The following is a 27679-nucleotide window of genomic DNA, read 5'->3' as shown; positions in this document are numbered from 1 at the left end:
GAAACGGCTGAAGGGCACGGGATACAAAAAAGGCCCCAACAACATTCCAGGAACATTTCTGAAGACTTGAGTTCCAGAATTAGCCATACTCCTAGCCAATTTGTTCCAGTCCAGCTACAACACAGGTATCTATCCATATGTCTTGTACACAAAAAGCAACACAAATCCAACCTGGCCAATTACCATCCAGTGTACTTTCAATCAGCAGCAAAGTGATGGAAAACGTCATTGACAGTGTTATCAAGCAGCACCAGCAATAATCTTCTCACTAACCCTCAGTTTCGCCAGAGCCACTCAGCTCCTGACTTCATTACAGCCTTGGTCTAAGCATGGAGAAAGGAGGTGAACTGGAATAGGGGTCAGAGTGACTACCCTTGACATTAAGGCAGCATTGGACCAAAATCAAAGAGCCTTGACCAAGCTGAAGTCTATGTGAATCAGGGAAACTCACATTGGTTGGATCATAACTGAGAACAAAGGAAGATGATTGTGGTTGTTGGAGATCACACATCTCAATTTAGGGACAACACTGTAGGAGTTCCCCAGGTAGTGTCCTAGGCCCAACCATCCTCAGCTGCCTCATCAATGACTGACCTTCCATCTTAAAATCAGAAGTGGGTTGGATGTATGTGGACGACGGAAGTGCAGCTCATAGAATCTTAAGAGTGCAGAAGGCGGCCATTCAGCCCATCAAGTGTGCACCGACAGCAATTGCACCCAGACCCTAACCCCATAAACCCAGGCATTTAACCTAGATAGTCCTCCTGACACCAAGGCCAATCACCTCATCTTTGAACAGTAGGAGGAAACTGGAGCACCTGGAGGAAACCCATGCAGAGAGAGAATGTGAAAACTCCACACAGTCACCCAAGCCAGGAATTGAACCCAGGACCCTGGTACTGTGAGGCAGCAGTGCTAACCACTGTGCAACTGTGCCATGATGTATATATGGATTTGAGCAAAACCTTTGACAAAGTCCCACATGGGAGACTGATCGAGAAGGTTGAAGCATATGGAATTCAGGGAAACTTGGCAAAATGAATCCAAAACTGGCTTAGTAATAGGACACAAGGAGTGGAGTAGAATGCTGTTTGAGTGACTTGAGGCCAGTATCCAGTGGTGTACCACAAGGATCAGTGCTGAGACCTTTATTGTTTGTTTTATATAAATATATATAAATTATATAGATGACAACGTGGGGCAAATGATATATAAATTTGCAGACGACACCAAGATTAGTGGGGTAGTTAATAATGAAGAACGTCATAGGTTACATGATGTAGATGGGTTGGTCATATGGGCAGAGCAGTGACAGATGGTATTTAACCATGGTAAGTGTGAGACAATGCACTTTGGAAGAAGTAACAAGGGAGTATTTAATGAATGACAGGAACTGGGAAGCTCAGAGGAACAGATGGGTCTTGATGTACATATTCACAGATCCCTGGAGGCGGCAGGGCAGGTGAATGGGGTAGTTAAGAAGGTATAAGAGACACTTGCTTTTCAGTCATGACAGAGTACAAGACCAAAGAGGTTATGTTGGAACTGTACAGAATGTTAGTTAGGCCACTGTTGGAGTACTGTGTGCAGTTCTGATCACCTCGCTGTAGGAAGGATGTGATTGCACTGGAGAGGGTACAGAGGAGGTTCACCAGGACATTGCCAAGAATTGAGTATTTGAGCTACAAGGAGAGGCTGGATAGGCTTGGATTGTTTTCATTAGACTAGAGAAGGCTGAGGGGGTATATGAGGCATATAAATTATGAGGGTATGGAAAGGGTGAATAGGAAGCAGCTGTTGCCCTTGGTTCAGGGGTCCATCATAAGGAGGCTTAGTTTTAGGGTGAGCAAGCAGGAGATTCAGAGGGGATATGAGAAAAAGAAAATTCACTGAGAGTGGTGGGAATCTGGAATGCACTGCCCAGAAAGGTAGCAGAGACTGGAAACCTTATAATCTTTAATAAGTATTTGGATGAGCACGTGAAGCATGGTAACATTCAAGGATATGGGACATATGCTTGGAAAAAGGGATTAACGTAGTTACTGCTGGTGGAGATTGGATGGGTTGAAGGGCTTTTTCTGCACTATATAACTATGGTTTTATGTGGGGATGTTCACAGATGATTGTAAAATGTTAAGCATAATTCGCAACTCTTTAGATACTGAAGCAACCCATGTCCATCTGCAGCAAGTCCTGGACAACATTCAGGCTTGGGTTGATGTGTGGTGTGAATATTTCTTGCCACTTAAGTGACAGGCAATGACGACCTCCAGCAAGAAAGAATTTAACCATCACCCCTTGACATTCAATGATAGCACCTTTGCTGAATTTCTCACTATCACCATCCTGGGGTTTACCACTGGTCAGAAACTGAACTGGACTAGTCATAAGAATAATGTAGCCACTGGAGTCTGAGAATGCTATAGAATATAACTCACCTCCTGACTCTCCAAAGCCTGTCCACCATCTACAAGGCACAAGTAAAGACAGTGATGGAGTACTTTTCAGTTGCCTGGATGGGAGCAGCTCCAACAACAGAAGAAACCCAACACCATCCAGGACAAAACAGCTTGCTTGATATAACCACCTTCAACATCCACTCCCTTCGCCATCAACGCACAGTGTCAGAAGTGTGCCAACTATAAAACACAGTGCAGCGACTCCCCAAGTCTCCTTCAGGCCACTACCACCTAGGACAAAGGCATGTTACAATCACATAAGTGGCTCCCCTTGGTTCAACATCCTCTGCTGGTCACAACGAAGGTTTGTTTCTTTTTCACAAGGATATGCCTTTTCCCAATCAGAAAGGATTTAACAATAACTGCTTCGTAGCACCAGGGACTCAGGTTCCCCACATCTGCGTGGATTTCCTCCGGGTGCTCCAGTTTCCTCCCATAGTCCGAAAGAAACGCTGGTTAGGCGCATTAGCTATGCTAAATTCTCCCTCAGTATACCCGAACAGACTTTGGAGTATGGCGGCTAGGAGATGTTCACAGGAACTTCTTTGCACTGTTAATGTAAGCCTATTTGTGACACTGAAACTTTACTTAAGCTGTGAGGAATAAGGATCCAAGCAAACAAGATTTTCTTGAGTCAAAGAGCAGATTATATTAACCAGTACACCAGAAGAAAGCAATAAAACGCATCAAGCATTCAGCCCTCAGTCATTTGTCACATTCCCCCCTCACCGCTTCCCCCCCCACCAAACACAAACATACATACCTCTCAGAAATAAGGGACTAAAGTTTAATAAAAAGGATAGAAGGACGTATGGTTAAGTATCCTTCAATTGTCCTTGAGCCATATATTTTAAACATTGAGGCTAATTTGGGTTAGCTGGTTTCTTGGCTGCGGTCAGGTGTAGAAGATGCTGCAATTATTACAAGATCTTGGTTCGCGGTTCGCTGGTAGCTTTGTGGTAGAGTTGGCTCCTTGAATCAGATGACACAACTATTCCAAGAGGGAAAGTGGAAAATACAACTGATCTAACAAAAACACAACTGCACAAGACTGACAGAAAGAGTGGAAGATAACAACGTGCACATGAAGCAGGGAAGCAATTGGTGATGAGAGAAAAATCAACACTTTCCTCTGCTATAGTCTTTTTTGACACCACCTATTTTCACTTGCAATGTCTAATGGTTGGACTGCCTAGCCTTTAAATACTTCACCTATTGTGCCCCCCGCCACCCCACCCCTCCCAAGCTGTCTTGGGTGGGCCTGTCCATGGCAGCTACAGTTTCAATATCCAGCACTTTGCCTTTTTAATCTCTTCCATTGACAGTTATAAATTCTGATGGGTGGCTGGATTAAAAGAAACGTCTTGCTTCACAGTCCCCCAAGGATGATTTCTCACCTTCAATTTGGAATGTAGCCTTGTGTTGAACATTTGCTCCATCTCTGTTCATATTGCAAAATTTCCAATCAATTGAAAAATCATACTGTTGAAAAAAATAAAGGCCTATAGCCTCAAAACAGGCAGATGTATGGGAATACCATCACTTGAAAGTTGCCCTCTTAAGTCATGCACCATTCTGACTTGGAACTATAGTGCTGCTTCCTCACTGTCGCTGAGTCAAAATTCCAGAACACTAACAGCACTGTGGGTGTTCCTATAACATATGGACTGCAGCAGTTCAAGAAAGCATTAATCCTCCACCTACTCAACTGGCGATGGGCAATAAATGCTGGCCTAGCTAACAATGCCTACATCCCATGAATGAATGAAAAATCAAATTACAATTAACTGTTTTGGTTTGAATTATAAAAATAGTATTCCCGTGATTGTATTGGGCAATGCTTGTACATGTAAAATGATTAGTATGGGAGCAAAAGTGCTGCTAAAAAGATTTCAGGGCTGCAGTAGATATATATCAAAATAGCTAGTTAAAAGGCAAATGTTGTATTGGTGTTTCACGCCAAATGAGTGTAAATGTATTGCCACTGTTGAGATTACCTTCTGCAGCCTAGTCAGTCATTTATAAGAACGTTATTATCGACTATGAATGGTAAGCGGCAAAATAATAAACCGGGAAGCTAAACTGTGGTCAAAGGTTAACGTTGAACTTACTTTCTTTGGAAGAAACTTTAAGGTGATTTAATTGAAGTTTTCAAGGTTATAGAGGAAATTAGCTAAATTACTTCAGGCAAATTGTGTACTGGCGTCATGGGTCATCAATTAAAAATTCAAATATTCGAGACAAGGCAGGTCAACAGAATTACTTTACATCAGGGTAGCCTGAAATAAGTTACTAAAAAAGTAATTATGGGCAGTGTTCATGGGAGAAACAATAAATTTGTTGAGGTGTTGAGGGTTGTGGCAAGGTCTGTGGATGAGATTGGTTTTAAAAAAAGGGCCAGGATTACTTCACTGAATTTTTTTCCAGTTGTTAAAAATTCTGAATGAGGAAAATACAACTGATCTAACAAAAACACAACTGCACAAGACTGACAAAAAGAGTGGAAGATGACAACGTGCACATGAAGTGGGGAAGCAATTGGTGATGAGAGAAAAATCAACACTTGCGACCTTGGAAAAAAAGGCAATTACCCACACATTTATTTTGGACATTTAACTCAAGCATCTGACTTCTGATCCAGAGCATTTATTACACCTTATCAATTTTCAGAACATGTTTCTTGATTTGTTCAATGTTTAGCAAACAGGCAATGAGATACTTAAAATTTGATTTTTTTTACAACCCTTTTATTGGCATTTCTCAGTGGACCCTGTAGATTTTCATCTTATGTGTCAATTTACAATACATTTGCCCATAATGAGATAAAAATTTTACATAATTTACAAGACATCCATTTAAACAAGCTCTTCCTAAACAAGCTTTCAATACTCTAAAATGTACTACCTACAAGTGTACAGAATTGCAATACGTACAAAGCACTATATTAGGCCTGAATTACAATACTGTTTTCCTGTCCCATACCCGAGGATGAAGACTTCACAGTTAACAATTGTTCAGTTTGAACAAATGTTCAATTTTATATTATCCTTAAAATACCACAAAAGGAGCAGATGGACCCTTATCAAGTCATATTCAAGGATGTGGCCAAACAGGACAAAAATACACTGAACCATGTTGGTTTATTCTATGCCAAGCAATGAAAGACAATGGTTTTGGCACACTACATAAAAATTGCAGACAATTCTGGAAGGGGGTCAATAGATTCAAATGTCGATGCTTTTCTTTAAAACTAGATCTCCACTTTATATGTTCATGTAGTTGTATGAGGAAAGTTTGAACATTCAAAGCAAATTTTAAACAGGAGGGTGCAAATTTATGAAAAAAAGGTAATTTCTTTAATGTCCCACTCACTCCCCAAATTTTTCTCATTTGATTAACATTCTTTGAAGTGTTGTTAATGATCGAATAGTAATTTTAAATAAACCACTCATCCCTTCAAGTGACTACGCATCTTAAATAACTAGTTCTATGGTAGTTTTATTAATTAAGTCAGCTTTGATATTAAAATGTGCATCACGCCACAACAGCAATCATATTTTTGTTTAAATGTACAGGAAAAAATGTGCAGACAAAAATGCTTAATACCGCAGTACAAAACATAATGAGATTCAAGCTTTCGGAAAGGACATCAAAAGTTTGCGCCCATGTAGTACAAAATCTCTGTCACTGAACAGTTTGGTGCAATCTGAAATCACTATGAATAGCTCAGTGCAATAGTTAGTTACACCAGCATTGTTCGTGCATACAGAAATAGTACTAATCTGCATGAGCAAATTCCCAGTTTAATAAGCACTGGTGGGAGTAGAGTGACAAGATGCAAGCTCAGATTCACAGATGTACAGGTATGTTGGGCACGGGTGCCCTATACAAGTGTTTCATCACGGGAAAGGAAAAACAGTTAGGGTGAGTTAACAAACTAATGGCAAGTTTAAGTTCTGGAGGCAGGTCTCTGCCTACCCTTGGTTAGGAACTGCTGTGGCATGGAAGAACTAAATGGTAGGGAAAGCAAGTAAAAATACAAAGATTACTAGCTGGATATCAGGCTCCCCAAGATCACCAAAAATTAAAAATGAACAGTTATGCCGCAGTTAATTAAAAAGTAAAGTCTATTCAATAGTTCCAAAGATCAAACCCAAATATTCTGATGTTTTTCTTAAAACAGACCAAAAAAGAGTAAGTGCATTTTTTACATCAAACAAGGCCTGGCATGCACAAATGTATGTATGTATGTACAAGTACCTTTCTCATTCATTTGAAATACATTCCCACCAATCCAGCACACAGATAATTCTCCCACAGGGGCAAGTGAGAATATTCAACAAGTTTCTATCAGGGTTGAAAGCTGGAGAATAATCCAAAGATGTAGCGAAGCAATGTTCAGGCCATTCAACTGGATAGCACTGAATTAAGTTTTAAGACAACCACCTCAATCTGAAGGTGGAACTTAAATTCTGTTTAAAATTCCACGATTGGTTACTCACCAACAATTCGCCGTCCTGCTTGCTCCGCTCTGTGCGAGTTGCTTTGTTTTCAAGTTTACATGAACTTTTAAAAAATTAAAGTGAGGTGATACTTCTCCTTCATACAACTGGTTACTCAAGAGGGGTGCAGTTCTCATCATCGTAAGAAGTTCCAGATGAGAGAGAGTGCACACACAAAAGTACTCGAGATCCATAACAGTTTGTATGTCCAACTGAAGAACACTCCCATTAGAATCTTGGTTACTGAATGGTTTTGTGAGGGAGGAATCCTTCACTGCAACTGCGACTTTATAAAAACAAATGGGAAGAAACCGCAAGATCAAAATGAATGGAGACGATGGAAATAATGTGCAGACATTAACAGACTTGGTAAGATCCATCACCCGCTCTACTCAGTGCACAAAATAAATTGTGCATTATGAGTTCTTGCATATTTAATGCATTTGATATATATTGTTCACTGTGCCAGTAAACTGAATTTCTCCAGATTCAAAGAGGTGCACGCTGGAAGAAGCAGGCAAGAAGATTGCACTGGTGAGCAACAAATCAAAATTTACCACTTCAGAAAGTGATTCATCTTTAATATCTTGATTTAAAAGTCTATATTGGCATCAGAAGTACCTAAATTCAAGCCATAACCAAAAATCATTGCGAACCTTAGCTTCAAAATTTCCTTAGCTTACACTGTTTATATAAGCTCATTTTAATAGCTAAGCCTCCTTTTCTTAGGAATCTTCTAATCTCATGTGCAAATGACAGTGGAGTTCTAACTGACTCCATGGTTCATACAGTACTCAAGTACATTGTGTTTGCACAGTATAAGTTGCAAATTAGAAACAATCTGCACAATAAAGCTGTATTTTCCATATTTCATGTACTTATTTTAATTAGGGTCGACTCCATCTGCAAACTTAGTGTCACCAAAACAAACAGTAGAACTGCACTTTAAAATGTACCATGCATCTTCAAAAGAAAACTACTGAAATTATAATTTCCAAATTAAAATGAGAAAATAGGTTTTCTAAAATGGTGAACTTTCTATAATCACTTAAATGTCTTTGAATTGTTTCAATACAGTGGAATAAAAGGTAAGCCAGAATTTTTTCAATTACCCATCAGTGTTGAATTAAAGTAATGCATTTTAACTAATAAAGAAACAGTTCAGTTTCAAAACAGTGGCAAAGCTCAAAATATTGGGCCATTAACTTTTGAAAAAACAGTATGCTGCTCAACTAAGAGCGGCACTTAGTATTCCAGTATGCTAAGCAAGATGAACAAACTTGTTTTACTCTTTAAGTGTATTTTAGTCATCAATATTGATTGACAAGTTTCACTCAGATTAATAAAATGGTCAAAGTCAAAAACTCATTTGGGCATGTAACAAACTGTGGAACCTAATTGAATGTCTTTGCGTTGACTGCACACCACAAATAAATCAAAAGAGCCATGTAACACAATTTCAGGATTCAAAACACAGGTGAGTGAAAACTGATTGAAAGTCAACTGCATTAGATGGCAGTGTAACATCAAAACACCTATAAATTAAAGTTTATTAAACAATTTTAAAATGCATTTGAGATTAGCACAGGGCATAACATACAGGTTGTTTTCATTGAAGACCCAAGTATGAAATCCAGATCAAGGATATGTAATAAAAAACAAAACATCCCAATGACTATAGTCTCTTCCAGCTGTAAGTTTTACCTGAATAATGCATCATTAGACCAACATGGGAGTCATTACAGTAAGAATCAGGTTTTGATTATTTAAATGATGATTCCACATATTTTAAGCCTGTGTCTAGTTAATAAAAAGGCTCATCTTAAACCTGCATGGAACACTGACCTGAGAACTTAGTTTTTGAAACATTTCAGTATCCTCTGCTTTACAACTCATTCATATGTATAGAGGGAATGATCAACAGAAAAGGCAACCTATGTGAAAGCTTTTGGGAAACTATTGGTAAAATTATGTTAAGTGTACAAGCATCAATATTCATCTCACATAAACAGAAATTTTCATTTCTTTTCCTTCCCCATCCCCTCTTCCCCCCGACCCCCTAATAGCAATAATGGTTGCCAAGTCAACATAAACATCCCACTTGTCATACAAATGAATTATGAGCTGGGTTGCAGGATCAAAACAGGTATAAAATATTTGCCTTTAGTACTTTCTTTAAAGCACAGACCATTTTAAACTCAAATAAGTGAATGACCACAAACACCAATGAATAGACAGAGACGTTTGTAGTCAATTGTCCATGAATTCCCTCGGATATTGAAAAGATAGGAAGGTCTGTACTGTTTTCATTATATCACGCATGGTCTGCCCCAGTTGAAAAAAAAGGAAGAATTTCAGTTTCTTTTAATCAACAGCACAAAACCTAATTTTAATAATAATACTGCAGTTGTAAAGGAAACATGAAATACCATCCAGGGCACAGCATATTGCAAATATCCTAGGCCAAGATGCAAAATCCAGTATCAGAATGGTGACAAGGTGCCTCTTGAATTATACCCGACCTAAATATGTTTAGCAATATGCTAATATCAGATGGTGGTTGGGTGGGGAAACTTTATTCTTGTCAAAAAGAAAGAAAAACAAACAGTAAATACCACAGATCTCATTTGTAGAATTTCACCATTCTAAATGCCATTTTCATTATGGAGCAGGACCGAATTTCGTGCATAGGCATGGTATGATCCAGTCTTCATAGAAAAGTAAGACTTTATGACATGTAATCTGCCATAGAACGAGACAGCTGAAATATTAGCTAAAGTAAGATTCTGTGATGGTCTAACTGCCTGTTTACATAATTTAAAAAGTACTAAGATCAAATCGAGGTTTCCATTTCAAACACAGATTTCCGGTGTCCGAGAATGCTGTTCAGCTCCTAACTGAAGGCAGCAATGTGCTTGATGTCGAAAAGCACTATAAAATTATCCTTTCAGAAAAGTCCTCCAAACAGGATTCCAAAGAATATACAGACGGAACTCACACTCAGTGTTGATGAAATTACATAAAGAGGTCCTGACTAAGACAGAAGCCCAAACCACCATTAAATGAATACGATATGATTGAAGAAAAGTCCTTTTTGGTGTTAACAACCCTCTGGATAGAATAAAAGGATTGATCTTCACTTCAATCCATTGATCTGCATTTTATTAACTAATTGTGAAATGACTGTGCATTATTTGCTGTATTTTTCATTCTGTACACATCATGTACATTTTGCGACAAGGCTTCCCAATGCTACACTGTTGTACTTTTTGTCCCAGTGATTTGTGGTCGTGCAAATTCCACAAAGTCATCAATAAGCACCGGCCATGCTCCTGAAACATATCAGAAAAGTGCATGTGTTAAAACAAAAGTGCTTTCACTTCATTTAAGATTAGCCAATACAGCAAACTGTTACCAGACACAAACTGTCAGCTTTTATTTCATGAATCATGTTCACCAAGGAGATGAGTACAAAACCGGAAAATTTCACTTGTACCATCACTCAACAGAAAACGCTCTCGGATCAGGTATTACAAATGTTACATGCACTTCAACTGTTGCTTCAAATGAGCAGTCTACCACTCTCGCACTCTTAAACTTTAAACCCTTGCACAAATGTAACATTTCTGTAGCTTCTTGAAGTGAATGCTAATTTTTTTAAACAAATTCAGCACAGTTAGTCTGTTTGGCTCACCCTGACAAGACTAAATTCAGGTTAGCCAAATACACATTCCAGACTTCAAGGTTTAATGGCACAAAAAACCTATCAAGTCAAACTGGATTCAACCTCAGGCCAGAGGTAATGACCAGCATTCCACCCAGAATCTAACTCATTTTTAACATCCATAGTAATTGATGTGATCTTAGCAGTTTTTACTAACAAATTAAACTACTGAACAACAAATTGATTTGTTGTGACCTCCATTTCTCTGACATATTTACTAGCCTGTTTGTCTCATTTAAACTAACCCACTTTGATAATTAACACAGACTGTTTGATAAGCTGCAAATTTACCTTGTAGGTAGCTCGCAATACCAAGTTACGAAGTGAAAATCTTAGTGACTGATTCCAAAATATCTAAAATAGTTTGGCAATTGGAGAATAATACTCATGTAAGCTAACGCAGCTTCAGACTAAGCTTATGATGGTTATTTTAGATAGCATACCTTCTTCGTCATAATTGGACATGTCATCAGCAATCATACAGCTGAAGTCTAACAGAAGGTTCCAGGTGTCTTTAGGTATTGATCTTTTATGATGTTCCTAAAGACAAATATGCAACAGTTCTTAGATATCAACACCATAAATTGTGGCTCAAAAGCACTGAGAAACAGTGAAGTAATGTTTACTTATGCAATTTATCTCATTTTAGCAATCTACCGCAATTCAGTTAATGCTAAAGACTTCAAAGTTATAAACAGAAACAAGGATTTGTCGTATTTACCATAAATTCTCTAAGAACTTTACTGAAAAAGTCAAAATGCATTAAGCAAGTATAGTACCTTAGGCAGATCTTGCCATGACATTGGTGAGTGACACTACAAAATATCATAAACCCCAATTTTTAGCAGCAAAACAGAAATAGGTTCAAGTATCAAAGATCACATTTACTTCTGAATCTATTTACTCTCAACCAATGTTCACTGTATACACTTGAACTACAGCAACATACTAAAATATTTCTGGAACTACAGCAACATACTAAAATATTTCTGGAACTACAGTAACATTGACTATGAATGAACTTTAATTCCCTATTTGTTAACCAGCAACTCAAGTTAACCTGCATTTTGATATTTATGCTTGAAAAAATGCCTCAGCGACATTGCTGGAACGTCAATCTCAAGCAGGAGATCAGAACTCTAATCTTAATCTTCACCTTTGCTGATGTTTTCCTGACTTTTGTGTAAAGTGGGTTTTATGATATTCCCTGTTGGCCTGAAAATGGAGGACTAATATTGGATCCCGCTGTGGTCAGCACACTTATGAGAAGACAGGTCCTCCAATCAATTAGATCAGGGTTGATCTGCAAGCAAACTCCACAAACTCACAATTGCCCTAATCCCTCAATACCATTAGTTAATAAAAATCTACAAATCTCAGATCTAAAATTAATGATCTGTCATTAGTTGCCATTTGCAGTTGGGTGTTCTAAACTTCCACCTTCCGAGTGTTTAGAAATGCTTCCTAATTTCAGTCCTGAAAGGTCTCAAGCTAATTTTTAACCTTGTACCTGCTAGTTCTAGGCTCCCCAGGAGCAAAAATAGTTTCTATTTATTTTGCTCCTTTTAATATTTTGAAAGCTTTGATTAAATCATACCAAACCTTCTAAATTTCAGTGAATACAACCCCAGTTTGTTTAACCTCTCCTGCAATTTAACCCTTAGAGTCAAGGCATCATTCCAGTAAATCTGCCTCCTAGGCAAATATGTCCTTTCAAAGGTGAGGTGCCCAGGACCATTCTCAGCTAGGTGATCTAACCAAGGCTTTGTGTGGCTGTGGTGTCGCTTCTATCATCTTGTATTCTGATCCACCTGATATAATGAGCAGCACTATTAGCCTTTTTGATTATTTTAAGTATCTGTCCATGACATTTCAATGATCTAAGTACTTGGACTCTTTGGACTTTCATGTTTCTAGCTTTACCCCATTTAGAAAGTTCCTAGTTACATCCTTTTTACATTGAAAATAGACAACCTCATATTTACCAACAGTGAAATCCACTGCCATAGTTTTGCGCATTCACTTCATCTACCCAATATCTCTTTGTAACATTGTGCTTACAATGCCAACTATTCCAAGTCCCCAACGTATGGGAAAATGGGAGTAAATCCTGCTAGTTTCTTTAGTGTGATTTCCAGAATGAATCTCCGGCACTCTGTGCATCACAGAGTGCCCTAGCATGATTCACTCTAAAAATCTGAGTGGTGCCTAATCCCACCCAAAAGGCAGGCAGCATAGCGCTGAATGGAGTATTGCGCATGCACTGATCTGTCAGCGCTGAAATTGGCACATGCACAGTGGTCCTGCATTGCCAACCTCTAAATCACTGGCCAGCACGATCGTTGGCTAGCTCCGCAATCCTCCATCAGTGGCCTTCCGACCCCCTCCCCTCACTCAGCCAGCCCTGATCTCTTCCCCCCTTATCGGCAAGCTCCGACCCCACCCCTCTCACCCCATGGCCAGCCCCAATCCCTAGCGATCCCAGCCTAGAGTGACAGCAGGTCCACCCTACCCCTACCAACGGCTCCCATTTGGCCCTGCCCCCTCTGGTACTGCCCAGGAGACATTTCTTGAGGGATTTTATCAAATGACCTCTGGAAAGTCCATACAAAGAACATAACATCTAAAGCACCAATCTTCAAAATATCTACTGCATCAGGTTTTAAGATATGACCTACCTTCTACAAATTCACGGTCTCTCTCTCTCTGATCAGCTGAAAAGAATCAAGGTCTTCAGACGCCCTATCCTTAATTATAAACTTTAATCATTCCCTGACGTTAGAGCTAATTGGCCAATAATTTCCTCGTTTTCCAACTCTCCCTTCTTAAATATTGGAGAAACTTTCATTTTTCCAATCTAAAGAACAGCTCCTGCATCAAAACAACTTATCGTTGAGGCATTTGCAATGTTTTCAACCTACTTTCTGTGATGGAAATCCTTTGGTCCTGGGGAGTTATCATTCTTTGGTACCTTTATTTTCATCACTGTTATTTTGCCAATGTTAATTTTGGTGAATCCTGTCCTGTTTCAATATCAGTTTCCTGTGGATGACTTGCATTTCCTGTTGCAAACTTTTCTTCATACTCTACTTTTGTAACTCTGACTGTTGTGTTGGATTTTGCTGTTCTTTGCACTTTTCCCAATTGCTAAGCTGCATGGTTTTCGCACTTTGCATATTTTTAGTTTTTATAAGTTTAAGTTTACTTATTGGTGTCACAAGTAGAGTTACATTAACATCACAAAGAAGTTACTGCACCCAGAGGAAACCCAAGCAGACATAGGGAGAACATGAACCAAGCCGGGACTCGAACCTGGATCCCTGGCACTGAGAGACAGCAGTGCTAACCTCTGTGCCACCGTGCTGTCCCATCTTTGATGATATATTTTATCTCATTAGTCATCTATTAATTATTTCCTCTGGCAAGTGGAGTGCTTACCTTTTAGGGGCATACTCTGGTTCTGTACCACATTATACTATTTTTTGAATGCACCTCATTGCATACAACTTTTAGATTTTGTAAATGGTACACTTGTAGCGTCTAAAGCACAATTTCTCACTATTACTGAACACTCTTCCCTTTCGTTTGTTTTCAAACTATTATTGCCACCAGACCCGCTCCCACAATGTACAAGTTAAAAGTCCTGGTGATCACTGTTACTAGGGGGCATAACTACAAGGTTCATGGTGGGAGATATAGGAGGGATGTCTGAGGTAGGTTCTTTACACAGAGTGGTTGGGGTGTGAAATGCACTGCCTGCTGTGATAGTGAAGTCGGACACTTTAGGAACTTTCAAGCGGTTATTGGATAGGCACATGGAGCACACCAGAATGATAGGGAGTGGGATAGTTTGATTTTGGGTTCGGACATAGCTCGGCACAACATCGCTGTACTGCTCTATGTTCACTCTGTTTATTTTTTTTAAATCTATTAGCATCACAAGTAGGCTTACATGAACACTGCAATGAAGTTACTGTGAAAATCCCCTAGTCACCACACTACAGCGCCTGTTCGGGTGCACTGAGGGAGAATTTAGCATGGCGAATGCACCTAACCAGCACATCTTTTGGACTGTGGGAGGAAACTAGAGCACTCGGAGGAAACACATGCAGACATGGGGAGCACGCACAGGCTCCACACAGTGATCCAAGCCAGAATTGAACCTGGGTCCCTGAAGCTGTGAGGCAGCAGTGCTAACCAGTTTATCTTTCAGTCACAACTCTGGTCCAAGCCCAATTCAGCTATAATCCTTCCTGATGCAGTACTGGTGCCAATGTCCCAAAAAACTGAACCTTTCTTTCCCACACCCATGCTTCCGCAAAAGATTAACCTCATTCCAACCTTGCATCTTTTGACAAGTTGTGACTGAAGTCTGAAGCAAATTGTCAAGATACTTCTTGCCCTTTCTTATGCATCAGATTGCTCCAACTCACTCTCGACTCACCATGACTCTGAGCCAGAGAGATTTAAGACAGCAGACATTTCGTGCCAACTTGTTCACTTAAGACAGTTATGCTGTCCACAACTCCCACACATTGCAGTTGAGACTTAGAACCTGTTCTGTCAAATCTTCGTCCAGATCATATATATTTGTAATTTTTCTTGTCTTTGTCGTTTTTTTAAAAATACACAGCAACTTGCACTAAACACCAAAGCACTGAACAAGTTGCTTTAAATACTTGCTGACTCAAGTTAACATGAATCACAAGCACTGAAGATATAAATCACCTCCTACTCCGTCTCTGCACTGAATCCCAACCTCATCATTAAATTGAGAATTTTACACTCTACACACACGCACTATTTTACAACCAGAACAGTAGAGTAACTAAAATCATGGAAGTGCAAGAAACTAGAATTGGAGGAGCACAGATATCTCTGATGGTTATAAGTTAGACACAGGGATGAGACCAAGCAGCGATTTGAAAACAAACGTGATTTTAAAATCAAATTGTTGCTTTAGCAGGGGCAAATTTAGATGAAAGGGTGTAAGATTTATTAGCTAACAGGAGTTGGAAGTTAGAATATGGGCAGCAGAGTTTGGATGAGTTTAATTTTATTAAGAGTAGGATGATGGTAGAGTGGCTATTAGTTCTTGGAATAGTCAATCCAGTAGTAACAACGGCGTTGATAAGTGTTTCAACAGTGATAAAGTTGGGCAATGTTACAGAGATGGCAAAAATTAATTTTAGTGGGGGCACAAACGTAATGACATGGTTGGAAAATATTCTTGTGGTCAAATGCAAGACCAAGGTTACAAACAATATGGTTCAACCTCAAATATTTCTGGGAGAGGGGCAGAGTTGGTGCAGAGGAATTGAAGCTTGTGTTGATTTTCTGTTATGAAGATCTTCAGTTAGATAGACTGGAGAAGCTGAAATCGTTCTCCATATAGTGTGCAAGGTTGAGGGGAAATCTACTAGAAGTATTCAAAATTAAAAGAGATCTGACAAACCCACCAGGAAGAAATTACCATCATTGACAAGTAGGTTAGTAACCAGTGGTCAGATTTAAATTCATTGGTAAAAGTATCAGGAAGGAAATAAGGACAAATTATTTCATTGCGAGGATTATCATCCTGAAATTGTAGTGGAGGCAGATTCCAGAGAAACTGTTGAAAGACAATTACACATGTATTTTATGTGAATTAATTTGTACTGTTATGGGAAAAAGACAAATGTGCAGCTCTTTAAAATATTACACAGGCTGTCTTCTTGGACGCGTGCAGTCCTTAAGGTGTAGGGACTTTCAGTGCTGTTAGGGAGGGACTTGCGGGATTTTGACCCGGTGAAAGTGAAGGACCAGCGATATATTTCCAAATCAGGATGGTCAGTGACTTGGACAGGAATCTCTCAAGGGTGTTATTCCCAGATAATATCTGCTGTTATTCTTCTAGACGGTAATAATCACGGGTTTGGAAGGTGCTGCCTAAGGAACCTTGGTGAGTTCCTGCAGTATGTCCTGTAGATGGTACGTACTGTTTGATAGTGGTGGAGAAATTTATTGTTTATGGAAGAGGTAACAATCAAGCAGACTGCTTTGTCCCGGACAGTGTCCAGCTTCTTCCATGTTGTTGGAGCTGCACTTATCCAGGCAAGTGGAGAGTATTCCATTACGTTCCTGACTTGTGTCTTGTAGATGATGGACAGGCTTTGGAAAATCAGATAGTTACTTAATGCAAGTTTCCTAGCCTTTGACCTACTCTGGTAGCTATAGTATTTACAAGCCCAGTTCAGTTTCTGGCCAATGTAACTCAAAGGATGTTAATAGTGGGAGATTCAACAATGGTAATGCCATTGTATGTCAAGAGGCGGTGGTTAGATCCTTTCTTGTAGAGACAGTCATTGCCTGGCACTTGTGTGGCATGAATGTTGCTTGCCACTTGTCAACCCAAGCCTTAGATGTTTTGGGCACCTTTCTTTGAGGAGAACATCAAGGTTATGGAGATGTGTAGAAAAGATTCAGCAGGGTGATCTCAAGGATGTGGGTTTGGTTACAAGGGTGATGAACCTATGGAATTCTCTATCACTGTAGGCTGTGAAGCCAAATCACAATATGTTAAAGTAGTAAATATGTACATTTCTAGAACCTAAAGGTGTTAAGATATTTGGAGATAGAGGATCAGCCACAATCATATTGAATGGTAGAGCAACCTTGATTGGCTGAATGGCTTACTCCTGTTTCTATCTTCTCTGTTTCCATGATGTCTGCATTGCATAGATCTTTAGGGACTGTCCGAATAGAAATCACTAATTTTCAAAGCACAAAATAGATTAGTTAGAAATGTTCATACTTGTACTCACCAATAAAAACTTATTCCATAGATCTAAGAATTTGAATCGCCCAGCAAGTACTAAATTCCAGTATGCAATTGCCATTTCTAAATCTGCAAAAAAAAATGAAGTACATCTTCAGGAAAAAAATAACAAGAGTAAAGTGCAGCACTATAGGTGTTGTTATTAAACATTTTTAAATTTTTAACTTTATAGACACTTTCCTCCATTTTAGCATGGCTGCTGTAACTATTTAAGTATAGGAAAAGTGATTTTAAAAAAACTAATTAAAACAGTAATTTAAAACACTTTCAGAACCAGATCAGGAGGAAATGTCTAGAGATTAAGCTCATGACAGATACACCTGTAGGAGGTTTAGGAAAGTACTTAAACATTTTAAGTCTCAATAGTTAGATGCATTACTGTTCTCATTAAATATTTGATGTAATCTAGGTATTTACAGTTGAACTGTATGCTAGTTGATAGCCTCATTAAACTCAATGTCATAGATGCTGCTTTACTTACAAAGGATAACAGGATTCAGTATGATCTACTACTTTGAATTCACCATGCCCATCCAAAGCAAACAAGATGGGTGAATGAGGACAAATTAGCCAAGTATCAGTTTGCCAATCATCTTAAAATTAAATAGAAATAGCTAGGCATAAAAAATGATTTTTTAAAAAATGTTCACATGCAGTAGCAAAACATGTTTAATATTAATAGATATTGTGGATTCATTGTACATTTTTAAATTTCATTTGTATGCAACTTCGCCCCAACATGCAAATGTTGCTTCATTTATAAGCATCAATAATTACCAAGTAATGAAAACAGATGCCTAATTTTGCTTTTCTGCTTACGTGGACTTTTTTGTTACTGGGAGGGATATCAATATAAATATTTTCTATCTTTTGCACCATTTTGTACTGAATAACATTCTCAGGTTAGTACAACATAGGCTTGCTGCAGAACAGAGCTCCCACTATAATTACTGTTCCTATAGTCTGATCGGAATAGGGCACTTCGACTGTTATCCTCATGTGCCTCGAGCACCAAATGCAGGTTGCTTTGTACTGCAGCACAGAGATGCCAGGAACAGCATTTTGTAGATCTGAGTTAAATCTCTTCTATATTTTTTCTATATTTTTGAAATTTGCCACTCAAAATCTTTGATTTTACCAGGTGCCATCAACTGAACTGGGTTGCAAAACCTAGATCATGTCACCAGATCTTAGAAACAACTGCACAAGTTAATGGAAATATTTTAGTGTGCAACAGGTGTATTGAATCAATCCACATTTACAAACTGGGAGCCATGTTGGATAGAATGCTTTGAAGGTAGATTGATTCTTTTTACTCCCAGGTTTCTTGAATCTGCAAATAAATTTGTACAAATTGGAGGGGTCAAGGTCTCCATGCATCTTTATTGAACCAACACAGTGAAGATTTATTTGCTGCTGCTCTAAGAAAGGGTTGGCTCAGTTGACTGAATGGCTGGTTCATGATCCACACAATGCCAACTGCACAAGTTCAATTCCCACACCAGTTGAGGTTACTCATGAAGGCACCACCATCTCAACTTTATCCTTTACCTGAGGTGTAGTGATCCTCAGGTTAAATCACTACCAGTCAGCTCTCCCCCTCAAAGGGGAGACAAACCTACGGTCATCTGGGACTATAGTGGCTTTACCTTTTAATCAAAGGACCACTGACTACATCATGTAGCTGAGACGAAAATTATTGGAGAACAATCACTAATGTGGTTTGTTACTGGTTACTAGAAGATGGGCTTACAGTAGAAACAAACTGCCTAATACATTCATAATTCTGTTTGTTGTCACCTTAACAAAAGTTAATTTTACAGGCAGGTTAATTTCCTGTTAGGTAGAGTGTGCTAGAGTGTAGAAACACAAATTCAGAGGTTCATAAAGATTAGGACAGATTTCTAATGGCCTTGCCCTGGTGAGCCTTCCATGAGTCACGTAAACAAAGATATACTTCACATTCTGCTACACTGTCAGGAGAAAACTTAGGGGCACCTCATTCTTCTCTATTCTGTGTGATCTCATAAAACAAAACCTATTTTGAATCTAGAATTTTAAAACCAAACCAACAAAATCAACCAAAAACTTAACACAAGGCATGGTAAGTGGCATTATCAAAGCCTATTTCTTCAGGGATCCAAATTACCACATTTTGTGCTCTATTACGTTTTTGTTTTTAAATATAGTCAAGCACCAAAAGTGTTTTTTTTCCCCTACATCTGCGCTCTTCGGAATAAGTTGGAGTGGAGTAATTTCAGAGTACACTGACTGTTAATTTTTAACTGGCAGTTAATTTGATCTTTTGTGGCTAGTCAATGTTTAAAGTATGAACTTTATTTGATAGCAATAAGATCAGACAGAATGCATGGAAGTAAAAGTATTTATTTGGCCAAAAGGATCAAGAACTTCTTCAACTAATCATGTGTACACATGCAATGAAAGATCACAACACAAGGTCCCTTCCATCAGCTGTAGAATTAGCACCTGCAGTGGAAAAATCAAACCATCAAGTATGTATCAGCTTATGTTTAGCAATCCACATGTATTTATTTGAATCGGTGCTGACACAGAATTTCCACATAAAACTTTGGCATGCTGTTTGTCTTTTCAGATGAAGGATCTTCAGAGTATTTCAACATTTAAACTGTTTTGCTCTCTCTGATTAACTTTGCAGTTTATAATGCAAAGATCACAAAGGATTAAAATTAAAAAAAACAAATTAATTTATTACGTGGCATTGTAAAGCCATGAATGGTAATCAATATTTGTTTTAAACATTCTGCTAAAATTAATCTATGTTTATACCTTTGAAAAATTAGTCCTGCCCCTCTTGCATTCTGTTGCATGTGAAGGTCCTGTAGGTCTGCCTCCACACTTCTCCCTATTCCTCGTTATGGCAGCCTAGGTCTTGTTCCCAAGCCTCCTTTAGATTTTCTGTGTTGTCTGCAGACATGGAGATAAATATGGCGCAGATATATTTGGAGATTTTCCAGAGCGTGGGTAAATAGATTAGATGGGTCAATTTGCGCTGGAGTTGATAATCACTTGGTCTCAGAAAAAGTGAAATAGGTAAGATACTGGAAGGTCTTGTCTAAGCTCTCTTACTCCAAAAGACAAGGGCTTTTTGCCAGTTAAATGAATCTGCTTGGTGATTACTTCTGAGTGTTCGCTATTGTGCCAATGTGAATAGAGAACTTGCAATAGCATGTTTAATGAAGCATCTCTTTCTGGACTAATGGTACGATAAAATATTCACAGATAGTCCAACTTGGGAATCTAGGAAGGGCAGGTTGTTTCTGTGGGTTCAGAGGGACATTTTTCATTTCCATCCCAACCACCAATTTTGTTGGAAGGCCAAATCCTAAATGTGTGTTTAACAGCAGCACCAGAATGATGACTGTTTTGCTCCACTTGGTGAGTTAAGGCAATTTCTTACCTGCCCAAACTGCTGTAGCAGACTTAGAGAGAGAGAAAAACTATCAGATGTGGCCCGGCTTTGATCATTTTTATTATTTGTCCTTTAAGAACTCAATGTACTGACAATACCTTCTGTATTATTTAAAGAATATCTTCCTGCGTAGCAATGGTAAGAGCAAAAGTGAGCATTTTATCAATAAATTCATGTTTCCATTGATCTACATTCCTCGAAATATGACCTCAATTTCATCAACGTAACCAAAGATAGAAAATAACAAACCATTAGTATTAATGTTTTGTAGAAATGTTAGCCTGGATGTAAAAGTACTAGACTAGGGCAAAAATAGTTCAGGTAAAAAATATTTAAGATGTAAACAAGACTAACGACGTAAATTTACCAGCCCTAACTTCTATCTAGACAACCAATGCACCAACTCCAATTTATGTGGCTGATGCATAAAACAATGCATGGCTAGATTACAGTAATCTGTCACATGACTTTTTCCAGCCCTGTTATTAAACAGTCCCTTCCAAAACAGTTAAGAACAAATGATGACTCAAGCCTCAGGACTGGGACTCATTAGACGTTCTGTGTGCAATTGTAAATTTCCTCTTTGCATTCAGTGAAAAATACATTCCCCAGCAGTTTCATTACTCCAAAGCAACTACCATAAATAAAGTCTATCAGAATGCTGTTCCTTCTTAGTTTACTTATGTACTGATTTTTTTTTGAATGTCAACAGATCTTTTATGCTGCACTTACCTAAGCCCTTCTGGCCTGGGTTCTTTGCGAAGTTGAACGTGAACTGGTAAAAATCCTTAAACTTTGCTTGATCTTTTAATTCTAGTTCCAACTTTGGCAGTAGGATTTTCAGTTTTTCTATGCTGTCACACCTTAAGCAATAAGAAAAATGTTTTTATTTTAAAATCAATATATCATACATTTCTATGCTCTCATCCATAATTTTCATGAAATTATTAAGATCCCTTTCCCTTCCCAACCTCAAAGCTGTAGCATCTTCATGAGGCATTCAGATAAGATGGGGGTGGCACGGTGGTTAGCACTGCTGCCTCACAGCACCAGAAGCCCAGGTTCAATTCCCAGCTTGCATCACTGTGTGTCTGTGCAGTTTGCACGTTCTCCCGTGTCTATGTGGGTTTCCTCCAGGTGCTCTGGTTTCCTCCCACAATCTGAAAGAGTGCTGGTTAGGTGCATTGACCCAAATGGCCACTGGAGTGTGGCAACTAGGGGACTTTCACAATAACTTCATTGCAGTGTTAATGTAAGCCTTGTGACAAATAAATAAACTTTAAAAGAAAAGATCTGATTTACAACATACATTGCTGCACAACGAAAGCCCAACAAATTAAGCAAAGGCAGCCATTGAGAGGTCGTGTCATATGTAGAACGTTTTGAAATATTCAAATATTTGCATGCTCACTCCTAAAAGATGATTCAGAATTCTGCAATTCTCAGAAAGTGTTTGTTTGTATGAAAGATACAAATAATTAAAATTTACTGTAAAATTTGGACAGACTACATTTAGGAGTCCACAGACTTTAGAATGTTACCATAAGACTACTTCTAATTTATCTACATGTTTTTGCTCTAACTGCAACTGAGGTTAAGAGTCTGTGCAAGGTCAGTTCCTTTGGCCTACGGAAAGGGAAACAGGTAGCTTGGAACAGAAGGGAAAAGAAATTTCCATCCCTTAGAACTTTCACTCTGTTCCATGTAAATACATTTGGAGTTTTTCTAGGAAAAGGGCGAGAGAGAGAAAGAGCAGAGAGCAAGGGAAAAGGTACGGGAGAGAGAGAGAACAGAGAGTAGGGCCGAAGGAGACGGGACTGGGAATGCAACCTAGGCAAAGAAAATAAAACAGAAAATGCTGGATAACTTTGGTGTGGCAGCATATAGGGAGAGCAACAGTTAATGGTGTGTTCATGTAAAATGGTGAGTCCAAAGACGTGCAGGTTAGGTTGATTGGCCATGCTAAAATTGCCCTTTAGTGTCCTGACTTGCATATGTTAGAGGGATTAGCGAGTAACTATGCAGAGTTATGGCAGCATGGCCTGGGTGGGATTGTGGTCAGTGCAAACTCGATGGGCCAAATGGCCTCTTTCTGCACTGTAGGGTTTCTATGATTCTACGTGATCCTTCTACAGAACTAAAAAAGGGATAGAAATGTGATGAATTGCATACTAAGAGATGGGGAGGGACAGAATGGAAAGTCAGTGATAGTTCTAAGTAGAAATTGACAAAACTGTCATGGACATGAGAAAAAGGGCCGTTGATGGTGCCATTCGGCCTCAAGAGTGTTAATAGTGGCAAAAATAGGATAGCAGACTGCGCTAATAGGAAAACAGAAGTCAGTGCTCAGTGGCAGCAAAACTGAACAACAAGGGACATTGGTCATGTAGAGGAGGGTGGGATGAGCTTGGTGGTGGTGGGGGTACAAACGGAGGGGAAAGTTTACAGCCTAAGTCTCAAAGCTGTAATATGCCTCATCGGAAGATGAGGTGTCATTTTGCGTTGGGCATTACTGGAGCACTAAAGCAGGCCTGCAACTGACATGTGGGCATGAGATCAAGATGGCAAATGACTAGAAGGTTGGTGTCATGCTTGTAGACTGAACAAAGGTGTACCACAAAGTGGTTCCCTAATCTGCAATAGTCTTCCCGATGTAGAGGAGACTCCATGCAGAGCAATGAATACCAAACTGGAAGAGGTGCAAGAGAAATCCTGCTTAATCTGAAAGGTGTGTTTGGGCCCTTGGACAATGCGGAGGAATGGGGCAAAGGGGCAGGTGTTGCACCTTCTGTGATTGCATGGGGAGGTGCAGTGGGAAGGGGATGAAGTTTAAAGTTTATTTATTAGTGTCACAAATAGGTTTACATTAACACAGCAATGAAGTTACTGAGAAAATCCCCTAGTTGCCACGCTCAAGTGCCTGTTTGGGTGCACTGAGGGAGAATTTAGCATGGCCAATGCACCTAACCAGCACTTCTTTCAGACTGTGAGAAGAAACTGGCGCACCCAGAAGAAACCCACGCGGATGTGGGGAGAGCATACAGGCTCCACAGAGACTGTGATCCAAGCCAGGAATCAAACCCAAGTGCCTGGGCTGTGAAGCAGCAATGCTAACCACTAAGGCAGCAGGCCACGCACAAGGGTCAGCGGATGGGAGGAGCAGACCAGCGCGTAGCAAGCAGTCACCGCAGAATGCAGCAGGGACGGGGGGTTCGAACATCCTGGCAACCACAGTATGGGGGGAACCCCTGATTGAGGAAAAAGGCAAACATGTTTGAAGCTGTGTTTTCAAAGGTGGTGGTGGAGACTGAGAAACTGGGAGAAGGGGATGATGTCCTTACAGGCAGCAGAGGGTACAGTCAAAGAAGCTGTAAGAGTCAGTAGGGGGTTCATAAAGAATATTGGCAGTCAGTCTATCGTCAGAAATGGAGAAAGGAAAGGATGAGAGGTGTCGGAAGTAGGCCATATGAAGGTGAGAGACAGGTGGAAACAAAGCAAAATCAATCAACTAGCCTCCACATTCAAAGGGTTATCCTCCTCCATTTCACCAACTTCAGCATGATGCCACCGCTAAACAAATATTCCTCTCACTCCCCTCACTTGCTGTCTGTTACAGTAAGTCTTAAAACTTGAAATCCTGTCAAGTAATCTTTTCAGTCAGTCATTACAAGTTCAATTTTTTTTTAAACTATCAGTCTTTACAAGAATCTTAGCAATTTATACACTTTCATTAAGAAAGCAACCACATCAGCAATTTTCAAAATGTATACAAATTTCAAAGCTTTTTGTCACACATCATGCTATGGACGCTAAATTCCTCTTCCTCCATATGAATCTTCATTTGCTGAAGCTCGACACATGAAAAAGATCTCAGACCAGCGTTTTAATAAGATTTTTTTGTTGGACAATGCCATTCTGCCACCTTACATATTCTTGATTTTGTACAATCATTAAATTCAATATCAGCAGTTTACACAGTAAACCACTCCAGGATAAGATGCAATGAAAATATTGTCATATAAACGAGGCAAATGTGATTGCTCAAATATCCTACAACCAATAGCATTCTCCTCTTCCTCTTCCCACCAACCTCGAGCACTGGTTTATTAATCTGCACATTCACTCCTATCCCCTCACCATGCAGGTGCACTCCACACCTCAGTAGGACACTCTTACTGATTAACCACTGTCAAAACATAAATTGTTCCTGGCATTTAAATTTATCAGCCACTGCAAGTACCTCCATCGCCACAGAAGCTGAAGATAGAAGATCAGGAGAAAGCTACAAGTGTTAATTTAATGTTTCAGGCCAACGTTCCATCTGATCTGACAAAGAGTCATCAATCTGAAGTGTTAATTGTTCTCTCCACAGATGCTATGCAACATTGAGTATTTCCAACATTCTGCTTTAATTTCAGGTGTCCACAATTGCAGTATTTTACTTTGTGATAAGAGCTGGCCATTCAGTCCAATGCTACACTATTCAATTCAATCATGGCTGCTCTGCATTTCCACACCACTTTCCCACCTTTGCTCCATCCAAATCCCTCAAATACCTTTATGTAACAAACAAAAATTCAGTCCTGACAGCAGCAACTGGCCCAATCACAGCCTTTAGGGGGAAGAACATACAAATTTTCACCATCCTTTGTGTGGAAAAAAACTTCCTGATTTCTCTCCTGAAGATCCTCACTCTTATTTTAAGATCATGTCACTCTACCACCAGTTACCTGACTGTAGAAAATGTTGCTTTAAAACTTTAAACACATCGATCACCTCTCAAGCACTGTTATTCAAGTTTGCGAAATCTGTCCTCATAATTTAACTCTCCAATAAAGGATCTTTTACATTTGGAGAGTCCGCATTCTTTTATAGATCTATAATGACATTAATGCTAGTGGTCACCTGGAGATTCCCTTGACCTGGAGCCAGATTCAAACTAATTTTGGGAAAGGAGAAATCAGGCCACAGGAATTGCTAAACTTTCCATTCAGTTTTCTTTGCAAGCAACAGCAAGCATCTTCGAGTTCACAAGGTCAAGACCATTTCATGAGCTGATGCTGCCTCCTTCCTCCCTTCCACAAATGTTGTTTCCCAAATCAGTTTCTATCTTTCCTGAAAATCCAGTCTGTTTCCAACTCTACTGTCACACAGAGATCAACATCTGACCATATATTCACTTCATCACTAAAGACTGCCTATTGTCTCAACCTCTGTAATGTTGCCCAACTCCACCCCCTCCCAGTTTATCTGCTGCTGAAACACTGATTCATGACTTTGTTCCTTCAAGCATGATTATTTAGACTCCTGGCTGGTCTCCCACATTCTAACTTCTGTAAACTTGACATCATCCAAAACTCTGTTCACAAACACTTAACTCCCATCAAGTCCCATTCACCCAGTAGCATTGTCATCATTCCTGTGCTCACTGATCGACATTAATACCAAGATCTTGTTTGACTGGGAGTCAAAATTCTCATTTTTTAAAAAATCCCTTCGTAGTTTCATCCTTCCTGATCTCTGTTATATTCTCCCGGCTCACAGCAATGCGAGATAGCTGTGCTTCATTGCCAATTATAATCACTCTGCAACTGGTGATCATGTCTTCCACTGCTTTGGCCCCAGGCACAGGAATTTCCTCCCTAAGCCCCTCCATTTCTCTGCTTCATTTTCTTCTGCTGAGATATTCCCTAAACTATATCTTTGATAAAGCTTTTGGCTATATGACTTAATATTTCCTAATGCAGCTCATATTTCAGAACTCCCCACTCACCTGATAAAGGAGCAGCTCTCCGAAAACTAGTGGAGTTTGTTACCAAATAAACCTGTTGGACTCTAACCTGGTGTTGTGAGACTTCCTACTGTGTTTACCCCAGACCAATGCCGGCATCGCCACATCATATTTCACTGGGACACTTTGTTACTTTAAATGTGTTATAAAGTGTTGCTTTTGAGCCAAAGACAATGACTTGAGCTTTTACAAAGCTTAACTGGATGAAATTGTGGCTTACCAAAGACTGATAGTTGGACAAGCAGTCCAATGGAAGATAGCCGACCCATCTGGGAGAATTGCAATGTAATCTTACAGTGTTAGGTTTCTGACTTTACAGCTCCTGATAGATTCTCTGCTCTGCCCCGCCCCCCCCGACCCCCACAAACCCACCGCAGGCAGGATGAGAGAATTCAGCCCTTACGAGTAAGACTGAAGATAAGAACCTGTTTAAATAGATAGCATTCTTTAACCTACCTTTTAAAAAAAATTCCAAAATTCATAAAATGAATGGCAGTTCAATACAAACCATCACACAAACCGATGTGGTTTAAAGCAAAAAAAAAGCTTGAAAAGCAAAAAATTGAAATGTTCGGATTAAAAGATCTCTATGTTATTGAAAAATATGTTTTGAAAGACAAGTACAACTGACCGATATGATTTATTTTCCAAACAAAAGGAGGTACAAACTAGAATCCTGTCTTCAGCATAAATAGAAACATTACTGAAATCAAAGGCATAGGACACAAAACAAGGGACTAATTCAAATAACTGAAGTATTCCCACGCCCTACAGAATATAAGCAATTTCACTATCAGTTCACTGTATAGCGCTGATTCGGCAACTGCAATTATTAAAACAAACATCGACAAATCTTGTCCAAAAAGATTACATTTTTGAGCAACTACTACTTGCATATATAGTTTCAATTTTGCATTTCAATCTGGGGAAGCCCT

The 27679-nt window shown here is 39.3% G+C and overlaps 1 protein-coding gene across 4 annotated transcripts in view; it reads right to left on the bottom strand.

The window, feature by feature from the left end:
* Positions 1 to 7525: 7525 nt before the first annotated feature.
* dcun1d1 (DCN1, defective in cullin neddylation 1, domain containing 1 (S. cerevisiae)) overlaps positions 7526 to 27679 on the bottom strand; it is a 51382-nt gene continuing 31228 nt past the window's right edge. For all 4 annotated transcript variants that reach the window (XM_080185736.1, XM_080185735.1, XM_080185738.1 and 1 more), the window contains 4 exons: positions 21686 to 21816; positions 17489 to 17571; positions 11129 to 11225; positions 7526 to 10293 (listed from right to left, as the gene is read on the bottom strand). In XM_080185736.1, the coding sequence (XP_080041862.1) occupies positions 10214 to 10293; positions 11129 to 11225; positions 17489 to 17571; positions 21686 to 21816 (391 nt within the window). In that variant the 3' untranslated portion in view covers positions 7526 to 10213. The remainder of the gene's footprint in view (positions 10294 to 11128; positions 11226 to 17488; positions 17572 to 21685; positions 21817 to 27679) is intronic.

Source organism: Carcharhinus amblyrhynchos, chromosome 3 (assembly GCF_965287045.1).
Source record: "Carcharhinus amblyrhynchos chromosome 3, sCarAmb.v2.hapA, whole genome shotgun sequence".
Classification (NCBI taxonomy): Eukaryota; Metazoa; Chordata; class Chondrichthyes; order Carcharhiniformes; family Carcharhinidae; genus Carcharhinus; species Carcharhinus amblyrhynchos.
The sequence above is the reverse complement of the archived record's forward strand: the minus strand, read 5'-3'. Positions and strand labels throughout refer to the sequence as shown.